The 21,321-nt window shown below is 38.4% G+C and overlaps 1 protein-coding gene across 1 annotated transcript in view; it reads left to right on the top strand.

Moving 5' to 3' along the window:
* Nucleotides 1-1,405: 1,405 nt before the first annotated feature.
* The window catches only part of LOC149784586 (uncharacterized), a 128,491-nt gene continuing 108,575 nt past the window's right edge, over nucleotides 1,406-21,321 (top strand). The window contains exons 1-2 of the mRNA XM_089932652.1: nucleotides 1,406-1,502; nucleotides 7,457-7,621. Of these exons, the coding sequence (XP_089788778.1) occupies nucleotides 7,549-7,621 (73 nt within the window). The 5' untranslated portion in view covers nucleotides 1,406-1,502; nucleotides 7,457-7,548. The remainder of the gene's footprint in view (nucleotides 1,503-7,456; nucleotides 7,622-21,321) is intronic.

The raw sequence follows: 21,321 nt of genomic DNA, 5'->3' as shown, positions 1-21,321 counted from the left end.
CGTCTTGGGTTCGATCCCCGGTCAAGTCATACCAAATACTTACAATAGATGGTACTAACAGCTGCCTCGCTTGGCGCTCAGCATTAAGAGGTTAGTGTTAGGACTGGTCGGCCTGGTATCAGAATAATGTGACTGGGTGGGACATCATGCTACATATGTGCAGCATAATGCCCCAGTGTTAGACATCACTATAAACTCTTACACTGCAGACATCGTAGCGATATAACTGATAAATAGTTAAAGGTATGTTAAAAATCCAAATCACACACACACACACACACACACACGCACACACACACACACATGTAATGTAATGCATACCAATGTTATATACAAATGTACATATGTAATGAATAACATACCAATGTTTTACACAAATGTACATATATAAAATAATACATATCAATGTTATTTACAAATGTACATTAAAGTATTGTGGCAATGATATATAACGTAAGTACATTCAAATGTACATATGTAAAGTAATACATAACAATGTTATATAGAAACGTACATATGTAATGTGACCGCTCCGGTGGCCTAGTGTTTAGAGTTTCCGCCTCGGATGCGGGAAAAAGAAGATGTTCTATCGTCAAGAAGATGCCATGAAGTAACACATACTAATGTTATATACAAATGTACATATGTAATATAACAGACACCAATGCTATATACAAATGTGCATATGTAATGCAATACATACCAATGTTATACACAAAGGTACATATGTAATGTAATAAATGCATACGAATGTATGTATACAAATAAATACATACTAATATTTTGTGCACGCATGCTAATCGTACTTAGCTAGATTTGATAATTCTATAGAAATCAAGAGTGTTATTTTTATTATTCCTTTAATGTGAGACAGTACCATGCTGGGTTGACATTGATATGATTACAGAACCATATTTAGGACAGAACAATTATTTATAAGCATAGCGTGAGAAAGAAACACTGGATATGTTCCATCACCGATATTTGGACTGGCAAAATTATTTATATTCGCGCAAGCTTTCTAACCCCCGTTCGATACTTATTTATTTTCAGTACTGGAATTAGTAGCATTATGTGCGATATTTATTATTCGACTTATTCAATAACTTTCTGGATTTTTTTTTTTTTAATGCAGAATCTGTTCAGGTCTTTATCTTTATTTGACTCAGGTTTTACTAAAACTTAACTAGCGGATTGGTGTGTTAAAGTGAGACATGGACATATTTTATTGATTACACTTCTACTATGGACCATATTTTTGGGAGAACTTCTTCGCTGTCTAGGTATCGTACGAAATCAAAACGACCAAGCAAATATACAGCAATTAGTTTCTGACCTAGGCCCTTATCTGCATATAGATACCCCATTTGGTTCAGTAAATTTAAATCAACACACATGACGCTCTCACCATTCGTCTCGCTTGTTTATGAAGCCAAGAACACTTTAATACATTGCAGTCAGCAACTTACGTTATTCTCTTCTATTGCTGATCAGTTTGTAAGGTAAGATCTTAAATGTTGACGATAACCTTTTCTTTAAACATACAAGTTTTTATTTTTTATCTTTTGCAAAGTATTATGCCAGACCACAAGAAGTCATAGACAGTAATTTATGGTAGACTGCGCGTAGTGTTAGGGACAGTAATGTATGGCAGTCCAGGAGAAGTCTTAGAGACAGTAATGTATGGCAGACTACGTGTAGTCTTATAGACGATATTGTATAACAGACAACGTGAAGTCATACAGAGAGTAATGTATAGCAGACTACGCGTAGTCTTAGAGACAATATTGTATGGCAGACTACGCGTAGTCCTACAGACAGTATTGCATGGCAGACTACGCGTAGTCTTAGAGACAGTATTGTATGGCAGTCTACATGTAGTCGTAGAGATAGACTTGATTGGTGGCTGTATTTGTATTTCGTCGTATCCACTTTCCGTGCATACCCTCAAAGTAACCCCTATAATAAATAAGGCACATTCTAAGTCCAATTGTCCAGTTACTATATTCTATTTCGTGTCCACGTCCACTATGTTGTGAACACACTAGGAAACTGGAATTCTACCACATGAACTTATAAAGAACTGATAAAGAATTTTGTCTTACAGCACTATAATATGTATGTATGTATGTATGTATGTATGAAGATACATCTGGCTATTGTCATTGCTTATATTTTTTAGTTCCCAAACACTAAAGTACACTTATTAATATTTATTCTTTTATTCATTTATTTTTTATCCATGAATTTATTTATTGTATCTTACACTATATTAAATGAATGGTCACTGGCATTAAAAGATTGTCCAAATTCAACAACGACAACAGCAGGAAAAAAAACCCCAAAACAAAACAAATAATCAAACCAAACGGAAAAACAAAATTCAATTTACCAATGAACATTGAAAGGACTTATTAATAACGCACTCTACCGCATATGTATTTCTGCATCTAACTGTGATTCCCTCTAATTACTCCCACACCCACACCCTCAATAGGTCTATATTGAGTACGCCGTAATTCTTTAGTGTTGTCTTCAGTTGAATTGATACACATGATCTCGTGTGTGTGTGTGTGTGTGTGGTTGTGTGTGTGTGTGTGTGTGTGTGTATAAATCGAAAAGAAAACATGTACATTTATAGCAAGGATACTTTACACTAGGAACTGATAATCCAAGATGCGCACATATCTGCATTGAATTTCTACATGTATATAAGATAATGTGAATATGCGATGAATGCCGTCATACGACTGCAATGTTTACCTGATACTAGAATTAGAAATAAACGTATTTTATTCATATTGTGCATTTATACAAATTTCATGTCAGCATAGTAGACTGTATATTTCTGATTAAATAGTTGTATAGGGGCGGATCCCGAATACCACTTAGGGAGAGCCGTAGACATATAGGCGGTTGGTCTGAGGAACGGATCAATCAAGGAGAAAGACCCCATGACGCTCCTGCGTTTTAATTGTTTTCAGAATATAATTATATTCACGTAACTGTAAACAAAAATTTACAATATAAAATGTTGCATGTTTCGCGTCTGTTTTTAATGGTGTGGTGCATTCGTTTGATCTCCCTTCGCTGTACTATGATAAACGCAATGTAATTTTAAAAGAAGAAAGAAAGAAGAAGGGAAAGAAAACAAATCAATGCCAACATCAAAATTATTTTCTTATCATGTGGTAAAATGGAAACCTACAAAATCAATTTTTTATATAATCTTATAATTTTTTTAATTTGTTATATAAACCTTATAATCTTATATATATATATATATATATATATATATATATATATATATATATATATATACACACACACACACACACACATATATATCCTCAGCCTTTGAATAACAAATGAACACCTAGACTTGATCATAAAGTTTTTGTTCTTGGCTTTAGAAAACTATCTTGGTTCTTACTCTAGCAAGACATTTATTTTAAAAATTAAATGTAAGAAATATTACAGATCTGTTAACTAAGTACCATGGGCAGTCTGTTTCTGTCCAAATTGTTTCACAGCAACACGGACTTCAATAAAAGGATAAATACTATTTTTGAAATAGGAACTTGAATAAAGAATTGAGGTGATCAAAATATCGTTGTGATGCTTGTAAAAAGATTCACCAACCCACCAATCTCTTCACGCCGAATATGGCAGGAGCAAATAAGAAGATACGTGGCACGTTTGAATAATTATGCCGACTGTCGAAAATTACTTTTAATAGATACCTTTAAACTGAGTCCCATCCTAATGAATGAATAGTTGATTATGTTGACCTTCTCTAAAGGCAAAAGAAAAATTCCTTCTAAAGGACGTAACCAAGAAGTTCACACATTGTCATATTTGCCCTAAATATTAAGTTTATTACTTTCTTTCTTTAAATAAAGTTGTAGACTGTTGTTCTTTTTGTAAAACACATCGTGGCATTACACTATTGTTTATTCTAGGAGGATTTGCACGAATTGATTTATATAGTAGAACACGTATTGAATATCAATGCCAAACTTGCAACCTACAAAACCCTCATACATATAAATTGTTGATATGTACTGATATATAAAATATATAGCAGAGAGGTTTTGAGTCTTGGGTTATACTTTCATGCAGATTTTAAAATATTACTCGGCATTAGATTAACGCTCAATATACAAAAATGGTAGCAAAAGCGGAGTAGCAGTACCTTTATTAATGTAGTTGTCGTCACAGTCATCTCCATTAGCATCACCGCAACACATTACCACAACTACCATCGTTTGGAAAGGTACAAGTCTACAACGCTGTTATGGTACGTTAGCAAAGGTACAGTTGCATTAGTAGTGGTGATTACACTGTTTGATGATATGTTGAGAGGCGATTTGATTATAGCTATAGCAAAAGCAGGAGTGGTAGCACTAGCAGTTGTTGCTATGCTATGGTGGTGAAGAAGAAATGTCAGAAAGAGGACTTCAACTCAAAATAGTTGTATCTGCTGAAATGGCCAAATAGAGAACAAGAAAAGATAGATGCAAGTTCTTGGCTTACTGTCTGAAATAGATGACTGAACGGCATGTATGCAAACTTCGTAGTTTTCCGGTGATAACTGGACATTTAGTCATTCTACCCATTTTTTCTATGTCCTGTTCATTATATACCTGCATTTGTTTGAACAAAGCACATGAAAGAGGTGCACATATTGCAATCGAAAAATACATTAGTCGGGTAAGGAAATATATTCATGACCTAGCTCGTTGCTGTATACTTATGACATTGTCTGCAGTGTTTGGTTGGTTTATAACAGTGTGATTTTGCACAGACGTATAAACGAAACAGACGGTCTAAACTCAAGAAAGGATATAATTTGAAGGATTTATATAAATGTTTTAAGCATCTGTCTTCTTCATATGATAAAACATTGCAAATATACACATTTATATTACCTGTGCTGACAAAGGGGGACTACTATCTAGTCATTGGTTTTGCTGGTTTCAGTCTAACGAAACACATTCATATTCACATCACCTGTGTTCACAACTACCGGAATTCGTATCTAGTCAGTTTATGGAGTTACATTAATTGTGGAAGGCATTTATTTTCCGTTAATAATACAGATGGATAGCATGGTTAAGCTCCGGTAATGATACAGATGCATATCATGGTTGTGTCCCGTTAATAATACAGATGGATAGCATGGTTAAGCTCCGGTAATGATACAGATGCATATCATGGTTGTGTCCCGTTAATGATACAGATGAATGGCATGGTTGAGTTCTGGTAATGATACAGATGCATGGGATGGTTGAGTTCTGGTAATGATACAGTTGCATGGCATGGTTGAGTTCTGATAATGATACATATGCAAAGCATTGTTGAGTTCTGGTAATGATACAGATGCATGGCATGGTAGAGTTCTGGTAATGATACATACGCATGGGATGGTGGCATGGTAGAGTTCTGGTAATGATACATATGCATGGGATGGTGGCATGGTTGAGTTCTGGTAATGACACATATGCATGGGATGGTGGCATGGTAGAGTTCCGGTAATAATACAGATGCATGGGATGGTGGCATGGTAGAGTTCCGGTAATAATACAGATGCATGGGATGGTGGCATAAGTAGAGTTCAGGTAATGATACATATGCATGGGATGGTGGCATGGTTGAGTTCTGGTAATGATACATATGCATGGGATGGTGGCATGGTTGAGTTCTGGTAATGATACATATGCATGGGATGGTGGCATGGTAGAGTTCCGGTAATAATACAGATGCATGGGATGGTGGCATGGTAGAGTTCCGGTAATAATACAGATGCATGGGATGGTGGCATGGTAGAGTTCAGGTAATGATACAGATGCATGGGATGGTGGCATGGTTGAGTTCTGGTAATGATACATATGCATGGGATGGTGGCATGGTTGAGTTCTGGTAATGATACAGATGCATGGGATGGTGGCATGGTTGAGTTCTGGTAATGATACATATGCATGGGATGGTGGCATGGTTGAGTTCTTGTAATGATACATATGCATGGGATGGTGGCATGGTAGAGTTCCGGTAATAATACAAATGCATGGGATGGTGGCATGGTAGAGTTCCGGTAATAATACAGATGCATGGGATGGTGGCATGGTAGAGTTCCGGTAATAATACAGATGCATGGGATGGTGGCATGGTAGAGTTCAGGTAATGATACAGATGCATGGGATGGTGGCATGGTTGAGTTCTGGTAATGATACATATGCATGGGATGGTGGCATGGTTGAGTTCTGGTAATGATACAGATGCATGGGATGGTGGCATGGTTGAGTTCTGGTAATGATACATATGCATGGGATGGTGGCATGGTTGAGTTCTTGTAATGATACATATGCATGGGATGGTGGCATGGTAGAGTTCCGGTAATAATACAAATGCATGGGATGGTGGCATGGTAGAGTTCCAGTAATAATACAGATGCATGGGATGGTGGCATGGTAGAGTTCCGGTAATGATACAGATGCATGGGATGTTTGAGTTCTGGTAATGATACAGTTGCATGGCATGGTTGAGTTCTGATAATGATACATATGCAAAGCATTGCTGAGTTCTGGTAATGATACAGATGCATGGGATGGTTGAGTTCTGGTAATGATACATATGCATATCATGGTTAACTTCTGGACCATCGTCGTAACTCTGATTCCTGGTAATGATACAGATGCATGGCATGGTTGAGTTCCGGTAATAATACAGATGCATGGGATGGTTGAGTTCCGGTAATGATACAGTGCATGGGATGGTTAAGTTCAGGCTTGATGCAGATGTGGAAACTACCAATTGTTTTAGTAAATCCTTGCGTGTAGGATGGTCGTAACTCTCATAAGCACTCTGGTTTATCAATATGTTGAAATGAAAATATTGTTAAGGTTTAAATTTTTTTGGGACAACAAGGAGTAACAGGGTTAGGAACCCTCTATAAATACCAGTCTGAAAATAAAGCCTCTCATGTTTGTACGTTCAGCCATTTACACACAAGGATGTTCCAGTCATCGTCCATAACCAAATTCATCATACCTCTGGATGATATAAGATATGCACCAAGATAGATCACGTCCTGTCATAACTGAACCCTCTAGACTGACTGACAAACAGCACTTAGGACGACGAAAAAACTCGGGAAAACCCCGTTAAGACCTGCCGACCTACGGGAAGCTATTAGCAGCTTTCTCTCATACCCACATTGGCCAGATAAAGACTGGAAACCACGCGAACAGAGGAGAGATGGTGGTGATCTGTAAAGGCTATTGTTTTTGACCACTCCGCCGCTCGGGCCTCAAACAATTTTGATATTTTATACCAGTACATATTTATTTGACATTGTTCTTTTGCACACAAGCTGATATTCCTTGAATAGTTCCTAAATTTAGAAGTAGTTATATACATTGATTTCATCTGGACATTTGCTCTCTACCTTTTGCAGCCCAGGCCTAACATCGCCACTGTATTAGGTTGACAACTCACTTCGTCTTAGAGTCCAAACGATGGTATCCACAGTTCATTTGAAAAGTCACGATGACCACTGCAAGATCACAAGAAGCTATTTGTAGTCTAGTCGAAGATAGGATTCTGGAACTAGAAACGAGAGGTATGTAATAGATAAGTCATATATTACACGCATGATGGTTTTTTTTCTTCTAACACTTTGTTAAATAGACATGGTGTTTCATAATGTCATAAATACAGTTGGTGGAAAGTATATACAGTCGTCAGTATTTCAATAAGTCTAAATCTAAATGACATAGTTATATTTGCTTTATTATTTAAGGTATAATATACGTAATGAAATCTTACAACAAATTTCCACTAGGGCAACATTATAGCATTACCGATATAAACTCAAAGAGTGCGGGGTAGAGCAACAACCGTTCACAACAGTGGTCTGATTTTGTGAATGGATGTAAAGTGATAAATATATTCAGTATAACGACAGTATATATCTAATTATTGTTTTAGCTGTATTATATTAAACGTCATTATTGAAAGCAAATTTGAATACCATTTGGCAATGAAAAACTAATAAAAACACTGCTTTTTACTATGTCGGATTTTCATCATTAGTATTATTGTCAGGTTTTCCCTCTGATGATCATAACGTTACGGTATTAGTATGTTCTTTTAATGTACTGCATTAGTTATATAAAAATAACATGTATTTTCAATGATGATACTTTTGTTAAAGAATAAATTGTGACAGTTTCTACATTGTCGATCAAATCAATGACGGATTTCCATTTACACAAGTAAACTCGGCAAGAAAGCGATTATATTTGTGTCGGAATTTCGCTTCATTTATTTAGCATCACCAGAAATACAAAGTTAAAACCGGACCGATATTAGCTTTATTTCAGCTCTCAAAAACCGAATACAGTGTCCTAGTCCCATCATGTCCTTGTCTTTCCAGTCAAGCAACGTGCCAATGGGGTTTGTTGGCGTGACATGATATGCCATTGTTGTATTGGCCGCTGTTACATGTTTTCATGGGGAACGTGCGTACCCTTGTATAAACTGACTTATTATGCATAGCTGTTAACATGATAGTAGTTAAAGGGGACGATATAGCCTCAATGGAAAATACTTTACAGAATCCCCTGGGACGATATAGCCTCAAGATGTATAGCCTCACGTAGACTTCTATGTTAAAAATTGTCCTAGCACTATTGTCTCAAGGGGGATTGAATATTGGGTCTGTTTACGGACAAAGGAAAGTGGAGTCTGTATAGCATCTGACGTCATGGCATGGAAGATTGGTAACAATGTTGCAACCATGTGAGGTGACGTCACATTACTGAGCAAAGAGCGAATGTACAGGTGTGCACCGGTCTGACCTTCACCTGGAAGAAAGAGGGGAACTTAGATTTATATAACACATACAATAGACAACATACAACAGACAAACACTTATACAAATGACTAAATAATAAAAAACTGAGGCAAGAAAGCAAATCTTTTCGTGGCATATGAGTGGCCCTGAATAGAGGCTTTGGAATTATGTTAACATTGTTTCGTTAACATAGAGGGCATCGCATAGGCTTTCTTCTCTTCGTCAAATTTCTTCTTTTCACTTCTGGTCCGTAGATAAGAACCCTTTTAAAACAACCTTGTCTCTCCACATAAATTCTTCTTTTCCAAACGCTTGTATCCGTGATCCTGATAATTGTCCATGATGATTTCACATACATGGGTAAGTCAGTACGGAACAGAATTGTCGATACGAGAGTAGATGATTCTATGTTGGTCCACATCTTGCGACGAGAACAGGTGAAGGGAATGAACTGAACGGGTTATTTATAGGGGAAGTGAGGATCGAAACGGATTGAGCCAATTCAGCAATCCAAACACGTGTTACAGAATTAAGTCACAACACGGAGTTAGTCTTCCAATCCGAAGAGAGCAGTCTGTGACGTCACATTCCCTATATAGATGAGCTAGCGTATGTGCGCAATCAATCCATGCGACATAGTTTTCAATCATGACGGAACCTAAGAAGACGATGTATTTGGGTGCACCGGCTGTGGAGAAGACAAGTAGACCATGGTCGTGGCAAAGTCTTAAGGCAGTTAAAGATGATTACGTACCTTTCGTGAGTTTGTTTTTTAAACAAACAAATACCTGTAAGTCCTTTTCAGAGCCACTCACTCCTTTCGAAAAGAGATAGTATTTCAATTGCCAAAATGAATTAAAACTCAAAAAACACTTTTTACCTATATTGTATTTGTTTGAGTGCGTGAGTGTAGGTTCCTATTCTAAAAATCAAAAACCAAGAAACACTTACGTTTCATGCCTGGTCTATTCTGGTACAAATTTAAAATCCAATTCACAGCACAACACAACACTTTAAAAAGTTCATAGTCGTCTTCTGTGTCTGTGTTCACTCTCTCTGTTTTTCAAATTTCGTCTCTTTCACAGGTTTTTCATCCACTTTTTCCTCATTTTCTCCTCGTCTTCTTTTCTTCTCGTGTTTCTTTTACTTTCTGAACTTGTCTGGGTTCTTCCATTGGGGTGGATACCTCTTCTTCCTGTTCTGAACCCCTTTCTTTTTCTTGCTCATGTTGTTTTTCTAGGGCAATCTGAAGACCAATGTTCTTTTTCTTGACAATGATAACAGGTATCTTGACTTTTGTCTCTTCTAGCACCCGTATTGCTTTTTTGACGGTCTGGACACTATGAAGACCAATGCCCATTCTTTTTAAAGATATAGCAAGTATCTTGGCTTTTATTTCGAAAGGAGGGTAAGTCGTCCGTCGGTTTGTCTGAAGAAAATTTTCTTATGACACCTCGCAATGCTCTGATCAAAAGTTCGATCTCTGTGGGCTCTTCCATCGTTCTGAGTGAAATGAATATTGGAAGGAAAGTCACACACCCTTGGTCTGCCATGGATATAAAGTGACCCATGCTGTTTAAGTTGTAGTCATTTGACTTTTTGCAGTCAAGATGAAACGATCGCATAAATTAGTGAAGAAAGAGAAAGAAAGTAAGAGGCAGAAACGCGATTTATCGCCTCGTACAAGTAGTTGAAGTCTTGGCACAAATTCATGTCAGTGATTTTGCAGATGACACGAGTGAAACAGAATCCAGACCCACAGAGTCTACACCCAGTCAAAATTCAACACCATTAGTAAACCCTGACAATTGCTATCACATTAGAGAGACGGAAACGCGCCCCTCTAGAAAGATTTCCAAGACGGAAAATACATTCACGTCTATCATCATAATGAGCATTTGGATGTCATTACCAGCATCGCCGCATTCTTGGGATACGGTTATTACTGCGGGAAATGTGACTATGGCTATAACAATCGATATAAACACAAACATTGTGGATCGAAATGCTCAGGATATTTGGCCTCTCAACCTTCTCTGGACGAAGGACAAGATCGAGTGCATTGCCCTACTTATCAGCGCACTTTGTCAGTCCAGCCTGTTACCAACAATATCTAAAGGTACAAGGTTCACAGCAGAACAGTGCTTGTCAACTGCTGAGATTGTATACTACGTGTGGACAAGGCATACGTTCCAATAGTGCCAATTTACTCTTATGTTCAGGAAAGAAACCATGTCACATTTTTCACCAAATAGTGGACTTTGAACACGAATGTTACATTCAAAAATTCCAACCACAACAAGAAGAAGATAACCAGAAGAAAGGGAATTTCATCTTTTTCGATTTCGAATGTATGCAAGAGACTGGCATTCACATTTCAAATTTCTGCGTGGCTCATCGAGCGTGCGAAACATGCATCCAAGAACCTATCCTTAGTCATTACCCTCACTGCAGCAAGATTCCTGGAGGACGCGAAAAAATGTTTCGGGTACCGAACACGCTGGCTGATTTCACCCAATGGACCTTAGACCCCATTGAAGATACGTTAAGCCAAGAGGACATCGAACGTTACGGAGACTGTCATCGCCATGCCATAGTGATGGCTCACAATTTCTCTGGATACGATGGACAGTTTTTTTTAGATACTATACGGTACAAGGCACCGAACGTCCTAAAGTCACTTTGAACGGGGCCAAAATCATATCCATGCCAGTGGGTCAAGTACAGTTTAAAGATTCAATAAGTTACATGTACATGCCTTGAGCCGAATGCCTAAAACGTTTGGAATGACAGAAATGGCCAAAGGTTATTTCCGCACTTTTTCAATACCGATGCCAATCAACGCGCCGTTCTACCCCATTTGCCTGAGGCTCACGATTACGACCCCGACAAGATGCGTACCGAACAACGAGAAGCTTTCTACGCTTGGTACCAGGCTCACGCCTCAGACCCCTTCGACTTTCAGGAGAAATGTTAAAACATTGTCTTTCCGACGTGGACATTTTACGGAGGTGTTGTGGAAATATTCGAGAACTGTTCATGGAACACGGAGGGATTGATCCTTTGAAAGAAGCCTGCACCATTGACAAAGCATGTTCCTTTGTGTACCGTCAGCGATTCATGCCCGAAAACACGCTTGCTGTTATCAGCCCTCAAACGACCAACTTTGTCAAACGTCAAAACTAGTCAAAGCCCTACGCTCGTTACATTACTTGTGCGACAAGGAATACAAATGGATTCAGCATGCCGCAACGGAGGAGGCGAAAAGATCATCAGAAGGTATTCATTGGATGGCTGGGACTTAGAAAACCCAAGAATGGGTACGAGTTTAACGGTTGCTTATTTCACGGATGTCCCCTCTGATACCCAGAACGTAACACTACAAATCAGTTTTTACAACGAACCATGGTATAGGCCACTTGTCAGAGGCGCTTGAAGTTAGAACAGCAAGGATACCAAGTGGTGCAAATGTGGGAACATGAGTATGATCACCGTTTGAAAACCGATCCCGAGTTTGAACACATCGTGGAAAGTTAATTGTTGATGGACCCACTGAACCCGAGGAGAAGTTTGTACGGTGGAAGGACAAATGCCACATGTTTGTTGTACCAAGCCGACGAGGACAAAGGAGAAGAAATCAAATACATGGACGTGTGTTCACTGTATCCTTACGTGTGCAAATATTGTCACTTTCCTGCAGGGCACTCACGGCTGTTAACGGAACACATCGATCTGGCAACATTCGACAATACAAAGGATTGATTAAGTGCAAAGTTTGCCTCCCACAGACTTGCACCATCCCGTGTTACATCACTATTGCCAAGAAAAACTGTTTCCCTTGTGTCGCACTTGTGCCGAAACGTGCAACCCAGACCAACCTTGTCAGCACACCCAAGAAGAATGCGCCTTGACGGGAACGTGGGTCAGCGTGGAATTGTTCAAAGCTCTGGACACGGGATACCAACTGTTAGAAGTGTACGAAATTTACCACTTTCCCAAGACACAAAAATGCCACAAGGTTGACGAGACTCAGAAAAGCATTTTCGCAGACTACGTGGATGCCTTTTTGAAACTGAAACAAGAAGCTAGCGGATATCCTTCCTGGTGCCAGACTCCCGAAGACCAAAACAAATTCAAAGAAAAATACTGGGAGCAGGAAGGCATCACTTTAGACAACATCGAGGAAAAACAAAGGTGGGTGATCGTTTGCCAAAGTGATCTTAAATTGCTTGAGGGGCAAAATGGCACAACGACCGTGTTTCTCCAAGACGGAGTATTTGACGGAACCTTCCCGCTACTTCCAGATGATTAACGACAAAACCAAATACATGAAACACGTGGACGTCGTTCGTGAGGATTTGATCTTAGTCAATTACGAAGAAGATCTGGACTTTGTACAAGCCGACGAATTTGGAAATGTCATCATTGTGGCTTACGTGACAACCCATACTCGCTTAAAATTTACGAAGCTTTAGAACTGTTATCTGATCGCATCCTGTACTTTGACACGGACAGTTGCATCTACATCGATCGCCCGGGTCAGCAACATCCTGACATCGAAGGAGACCGTTTAGGAGCCTATACAGACGAACACTTCGACGAGAAGATTGTAAGTTTTGCTAGTGGCTGTCCTAAAAAATTACAGCTACGAATATCGGGGCAAACAATGGGAATTGCACACCGAGTGTAAAGAGAAAGGATTGCCTCTCAATTATCGCACCAGTCGAGTGGTAAACTTTGGAGTATTGAAAGCAGCCTTTCAGTCTGGAGAGGATGAAAATTCTAAAGTGACTACCTAGGAACCGCACAAAATTGTGCGTTTACCCATTCACCAAATCGTCAGTTGACCCTTGGAAAAGCTGTATCAAATCGAGTACCAGAAGCGAGTGCGGCTTCCCAACCACTTCACTTTGCCATACAGTCACGTCATTTTTTGTCAGCATATAAAAATGGATACTATGCAAGATTGATAGTTCATTGTGTCTACCAAGTCCAAGCGAGAAAGATGAATCCTTTGAAGCAGACATCGTTCAAGTGCAGTGCGATGATGTGCCTTGCGGTGAGAGTGATGCTGTAAAGCATAATGGGAACTTTGTTATCACTACTAATACTACCACTACATCTACCATAGAAAGTGATGTTGTGCGTGTCAAACCTGACGGATGCGAAAGCAATACCATTTGTTATCGAGGACTTTTTACTGCTTTTCAATGTCAGTGTCATATTTCACATGAGGCCATGCGTCTACCACCGTACGAATGCCCTCCAACACTAAGCAAACTCCTGTTGATGGCACCCTGCCTTCATGAACTCGAACCTGTGAAATACGATTATTTGATCCCTGTGTGTTTGCCTGGATACTGTGACTTTGAAAATCGTCTTCAAACCTTCCAAGGAAAATGGCCTAAATATCTGGGGGGACCTGATCCCCGAAGAATTAGCCAGAGCCGGATATTTCTAATTGGGCGAAGGGGATAAAGTCAAGTGCCTCAGTTGCGGTGTGTCACTTCACAAGTGGGAGCAAGAAGATTCGGCATACCTGGAACATGCTCGATGGTCCCCAAATTGTCCCCAAATTGTCACTACCTACCTTTAGTGGGACCGAGTTATTCAAGTGACATACCATGCCCTTTAAGAAACCAGACTGGTTGGGAGTCAAACGTTGGACACCACAGGGACCAGTATTTAAACCCCATTAAAAATAATAATAATCAAGCATTACAAAGCGAACTAACGGTTACTTGTCAGACAAATTCAAAGAAAAAGTCAGGATTGAATTGATCACTTATCATTACCTGTGAAGAAAAACAACACAAAAATGGATACCTGAGACCTTTATTACCTTTGGAACCACAGTTCGTACACTACTTCTTGGAATCATGTCGTGTGTGCTAAAGATGAACTACCTCATCGCAAACCTCAAGACCATCAACCTTATGTCATCAACACGGACGACAGTGATCTCCCAGGAACTCACTAGGTAGACGTGTACTTTTCCCGTGATGGTTGTGTAGAGTATTTTGATTCGTATGGATTGCCCTCTTTGGAAGATGATATCATTGACTTTATGCGAAGAAATGCTCAGACAACACGATTCAATAATGTGAAATTACAAGGCATACATTCCATAGTGTGTGGAAAATATTGTGTATATTTCCTTCATCATCGCAGTCTTGGATATTCTTTAGAACATTTAGTGACTTATTTTGAACGCCACTTTTCTAGAAACGATGAGAAAGTGGATAAATGGTTTTGTGACCATTATGGTTTTCTTTGTCTTTAGCTAGGAAACGTAGTGTACATCAATGGCCCAACGGCTTCCAACTGTGGAAGTCTAACTTCATTTCACAACGTTGTCAACCTTGTCCAAAATAGATTGTTATTAGAAAAAATGTTTGTTGTCCATTAAATTGTTAAGTTAATTTTTTTCTTCAAAATTGTTAATGGTTAGTTATTTGAATAAAAAATGTCATGTTTTGAAAAAAATGCGTTTGTCGTTTGTTTGCCGTTTGTATCATTAACCATGCTCTCTGACTTCTCTATATCCCTTATATCAAACTATTTGAGCGTTCCGACTTTAAACAGTGTATGAATGTTTTCTATCGAGTCCGCGCTTGAACCACATAAAGTGGGGTAGTCTCCAGTCTGACCATCCATTGCTGACTCATCCTCCTATGAAGATGTGCTCAAGATTAGCCAAGCTGAACGGGGCTTACGTGAATTTGCATCGTGTAAGGTAAAGCCTGATACCGAAGCCTGAAAAGATACAGAATGTCAGAATGTTGAAAGTAACTGAAGACCTGATAGAAGAGCTCTTCAGAGAGGAAATAAAAAAGGAGAAAGAAGAATGGACGGGGAAGTGCAGACTTCAGAAACAGCAAAGAGAGCATCAGCAGCAGCAGGAACCTGACAGAGGTTTTGTCGACTGCCGTGTCGACACCAAAGAGTTCTCTTTCCGTAGAAACAGACCCTATGATGTGGGAAAGCCTGCCGCCAGACGAGGGCGCAATCTCAGATCATAAAAGATTACCATAGCTCCTCGTTCACAAAAGAAAAACTTTTCAGGGCTACCCAATACTCTAGAAAAGAAATACGAATTAAATTGCCAATGGTATGTTAGTCAGTTAGAAAAAAATAGAAGTGTGTCTATAAGCACTTCATTCCTTTATCTTTGTTAGAAAGTGTGACTATAAACACTTCGTTTTCGTAGCTTGTCAAATTTGTAATTAATGTTTGTCAGTAAAAAGGTGAGTGAGTGTTTCTTTTAAGACCGCGAGTTCCATGTTTATTTGGGGTAATTATATAGGTAATGTTAGTGTTGGTAACAGAGATGATGTCCTTCAGGTCTGTGCTTGTCCAATATAAAGGGAACGCTTGTCAGTATGTTTACCCTTGTTGATTCATGAACGACAATAAAATGAGTAGCAGAATCGCTAAGTTAATTGAACTTCAGATGCATCTGGAGTATGCCAGGAGAATATGAACTGGCTATATAGGAAATAGCACAGGAAGCCAACATAGAAGAAGAGGAGAAGGAAAAGAAGAAAGAAGAAGAGGAAAAGAGAAGCGAGGTCACCTCCACAGACAGTACCACAACAACCACACCGTATTCAACCAGTGCAATGACCAATATCATTAGAGGTAAATATAGACATTATAAGGCGGCGACAGCATCCTCGCGTATGGCATAGGAGAAGGGGGAAGTTTTAACAAGACAGAAGATTGGGAGAGTGAAGCAAATCAACCTCCCTCAGCGCTCCCAACCACAAGGGTGAATTGGGAGAATGCTTGGAGTAGGAGATATGTCTTTGGTGCCAGGCTGGGAAGATGTCGCCATTAGTCAGATGCATCTAGAGATCCAAAAACACCCCTTTTCAGGGCTAACCAAAGCTCTAGAAAAGAGACACTATTCAAGTTGTCAATTTGTGTGAATGTGGAGCAGTGTGAATATAAACACTCACTCCTTTACTGATGCTAATGTGTGTGTATGGGGTGTGTGTGTTTGTATGAGATCACGTACGTTTGTGTCGATTGTAGATTGTTGGGATTCGTAAGCTCTAACGTACCTTTATGTGGACAGTGGAGTGTGTGGTATTTTACCTTTCCTTCTGTGTGGATGGTATAATTAGGTTTGTTTTTTCTCCTCGTGTGTGGATAGTATATTTTGGTTATGTTTTTGTTCTTCGCGTGTGTGGATATTATATTTGTGGTTAGTTTTTGTTTCTTTGCGTGTGTGGATAGTATATTTTGGTTTTGTTTTTGGCTTCTTCCGTGTGTGGATAGTATATTTCTAGTTAGTTTTCGCTTCTTCGTGTGTGTGGATAGTATATTTTGGTTTTTGATAGTATAATAATGGTTTGTTTTTTGCTTCTTCGCGTGTGTGGATATTATATTTGTGTTTGTTTTTGCTTCTTTGCGTGTGTGGATAGTATATTAGTGGTTAGTTATGGCACTTTTCCGTGAGTGGATAGTAGATAATATATGAAGAGAGAAGCAGGGGATGTTTTCCTTCACGTCCGTGCTTGACAAATATAACGTGAATGTGTTCGTCGTTTGCGTCATTCTATGGAATAACTAAAGAAGATGGCAGCGGCCTCAATTTTATTCAACAGCTTGACGCAGAGTCTGTATTGGATAGAGGATGGCTCGTATGTAGTGGAAAGGCTTGAGAAAGAATGGAGGCATCCAGTTACAAAAGACTTTGTCACAAGGCAAGTAACAAACCTCAAAGTATCCATGGATCTTGTGAAAGACATGACAGAGGAAAAAGTATGTAAAAGTTGGTAACTTGAAAGAAGCCCTAGACATTGTCATGAAAGGAAGGTGTTTCTTGGAAGAAATACTACATTTCTTGGAAGAAATACTACAATGGACAGAGTGGTCTTTTGTAAAATTGGGAATGGACCAGCTCAATAAAGCAAAAGAACTGATGAGAAATGTGTTAACAGAAGAAGTGAAGAAAATAAAAAGGTGGTCAAAGGAGATAAAGGAAGACAATAGAAAGAAAAAAGAGGAATTTGATAAACTAAACAACTGGATCAAAAGTCCAGGAGAAATTCAGAGCCATAGGCCATCCTGACTGGATGCCATAGAATGATGAGAAGAAGAATCAGAAGAAAGGAATATTTGGAAAAGTCAGGAGATGGTGGAGGAAGTGAAGGAAATAGAAGAAGAAGAACCCAAAGGCCCTTTTCAGGGCCACTCATATGCTTCTAACAGATTTGTTTTCTCGCCTCAAAATATTTTTTTAAGTCATTTGTATAAGTGTTTGTCTGTTGTATTTTGTCTATTGTATGTGTTCTATAAATGTAAGTTCCCCTCTTTCTTCCCGATGGAGGTCAGTCCAGTGCACACCTGTTCAATCGCTCTTTGCCCAGTACTGCGACGTCACCTCACATGGTTGCAACATTGTTACCAATCTCCCATACCATGACGCTATAGAAACTCCACTTTCTCTTGACCGTATACAGACCCAATATTCCCCATGTACAATTCCCCTTGAGGCTATAGTTCCGGGACCCTTTTTCACATAGAAGTCTACGTGAGGCTATAAATCTTGAGGCTATATCGTCCCAGGCGAGTCTGTATTGTATTTTACCATTGAGGCTATATCGTCCCTTTTAACTACTCATTACCAACCCTAATAATTAAACATATATTAAACTATCCATCCTAATGATTAGGCATATATAGCATGATCCACCCTAGTGGTTAGACAGATATAACACGAACAACCCTAATGAGTCAATCTTTTGTCCATATTTTCCATAACCACTTGGAATCCGTGTTTAAAAAAGACTGTGCTGTCTGATGTTTCCAAAAATGAGTGAAAATTACTGTGCGCAGTATCAAGACTGTAGTCCAATATTTATAAACAAATAAGCAATACTTGCAGTGTCCTGTTTAAAATGTTATGTTATGTGATGTTTCCAAATATGAATGAAAATGAATGCGTCCTACGTACAAGACCTTGTTGTCTTATGTTTCTATAAATTGGTGAAAATTACTGTGTGCCTAGCTTTTAAAAACCGTGTTTCCAAACTCATGTGAAAATTATATTGTACACGGTGTTGGCTGATGTTCAAAGTGAATTTGAGTGAAGTACGAGTTCGTTGTGTGAGATATCTTCTTTGAACATGATCGTGTATTTGACTTATTAAATATGACATTCTTAATGACTGTGGATACCAAAAATGCAAAGTCGGTAATTTATGTCATACTCTTTAAGTGTGATAAGATAATATCTCTACAGTTTTGTTCAAATGAGTTGACTTTAAAATCAAAACCTAATTTAAAAGACACGAAAGTCAAAAGATTTTGTTCAACCATTTATGACTAACATTTACTTTCTGCAAGTGCATTTTATAAACTGCCTTGCTATGCATACGCAGTCTGTGACATGTACATTAGAACTGTGCAGTGTCCGTGACATTTACTTTAGAACTGTTCATAGTATACGTGACATTGGTTTTATAACTGTGCACAGTGTCCGTGATAGGGGGTTTATAACTTGCTTATTGTTCGTGATATGGACTTCAGAAATGTGCATAGTGTCCGTGACATTGGCTTTATAACTGTGCGCAGTGTCCGTGACATGGGCTTTATAATTGCATAGTGTCCATGACATGGGCTCTAGAACTGTGCACAGTGTCCGTTACATGGGCTTTATAACTGTGCACAGTGTCTGTGACATGGGCTTAATTACTGTGCACAGTGTCCGTGACATAGACTTTAGGCACTTGTCAGCCACATATCTAAATCTGTCACGCAACCCTCACCCGTTCGCATTATACCTCCCATTACATTGTATGCAGGAATAAGTGCTCATATTGATGCCTTGTAAAATATTCAAGAATATTTATGAGTATATTTGTATCATTAGCATATCCCCATCCGATAATAACCATTAGTTAATATTTCGTTACATTGTTTTCACAATCAGGGTTATTAAGTCTTTGACGCGTTATAACAACTAATTTTTTGTGATTAGAACCTCCCCCCCCCACAAGCAAAAAATGTACTGACGGTATTAGTGCACATGGATCCAGCCTTTTTACACACACACACACACACACACACACACACACACACACACACGTTAATACGATATTTAAACTATGTGATGAGAAGAAAGCTTTCTGACAGATATAGTCTGGGTTTTGTGAACTTATTCTGAAGCGACCTAGTTTAAAAATTACAAAATGATCATATCAACATTAAGCAGACGGCAACAAAAAAGAACGCAAGAAGGAATACAAAATAGTCGACTTGTATGGTTGCTCAAGTGAAAGCTTAAAGCCATAAAAGTGAGTAAAGTACTAAAACCATGCTGCAAGATATAAAAGGATGATGATGGTGGTGGTGTTGATTTTTGAAGTTACACTTGTCATTATTATTATTATTATTGCGAGGTATAAAAATTAGTTCAAATTCCAGTTACCACATTTAATTTACTTAATAGATCATGTTATACACATAAAAAAACACCAAACGATCTAAAATGCTAAAGGATCGAATTACTGTGCTAAAATTCACAGTTCATATTTTTAGAAACAGCTTGAATCTGAAATTTATGCAGACTTGTAACTGAATTTCGTAACCATGGATTAGGATAGATATAAGTACAGTAAGGGTTTGTAATCAAATTTTAATGTTGGATGCAAATACACGAAAACGATTAAACAGTCAAAGAAACCCTGAAGAAACACTTTATTACATAACCGATCATTCTCACCATTAATTCAAATGCTAGACAATCTGACATATAACCTATCTATTTTTTATTTGAATTTCTTAATACCATACATACTATTGATTTTATTGTTGCAGTGTATTATATATTTAATTCAATTTCATGACATTACAACTAGCACTAAATTTATATCACACATCAATTCTAACTTTTACCTTCTCCTTCATAAGTGCCTCAGCGAAAGTGGAGAGAACGTTTTCTTTCTATTATTCAAAGGTCTTAACGTCCTGAATGGATAATGAGTATACATAGGAAACTCCAATGTAAAACCATAAATGTATTCCATTATGATATTGTACATTTCATTTTTAACAGTTCCGACATTAAGCTTCTCCTTTGTAAGAGGTGGGAAGTGTGAGGCATATCAGAATTCAGTCACATTTACATTTACTGTAAAAAAAAATAAACTATACGCAGAAGAAGTACTTGCAGCTAAATTTAATTAAAACAATCTAAAATATTTCAAAAATATTAATGACTGTTTTACTGCCTATCCATTGCATAATATCCCCATTAGGCGCTGGATTAGAGCAAAGAGCTTCATGAATTAGCCTGAGTTTCCTGTTTGTTTTAAATCGTTTAATTATTTGTCTACTGCTTGCCACCCCCACCCCCCACGCACACACAATAATCGCGATGCACATAAAATACTTGCTGAAAACAAGCTAACAATGTTCAATGCTTTTTTAGTTAGTTAACATCGATCTTTGTC

This window comes from Sinohyriopsis cumingii, chromosome 14, assembly GCF_028554795.1.
Source record: "Sinohyriopsis cumingii isolate HCF-2022 chromosome 14, ASM2855479v2, whole genome shotgun sequence".
NCBI lineage: Eukaryota > Metazoa > Mollusca > Bivalvia > Unionida > Unionidae > Sinohyriopsis > Sinohyriopsis cumingii.
Note: the sequence above shows the minus strand (reverse complement) of the source record. Positions and strands in the feature narration are given on the sequence as shown.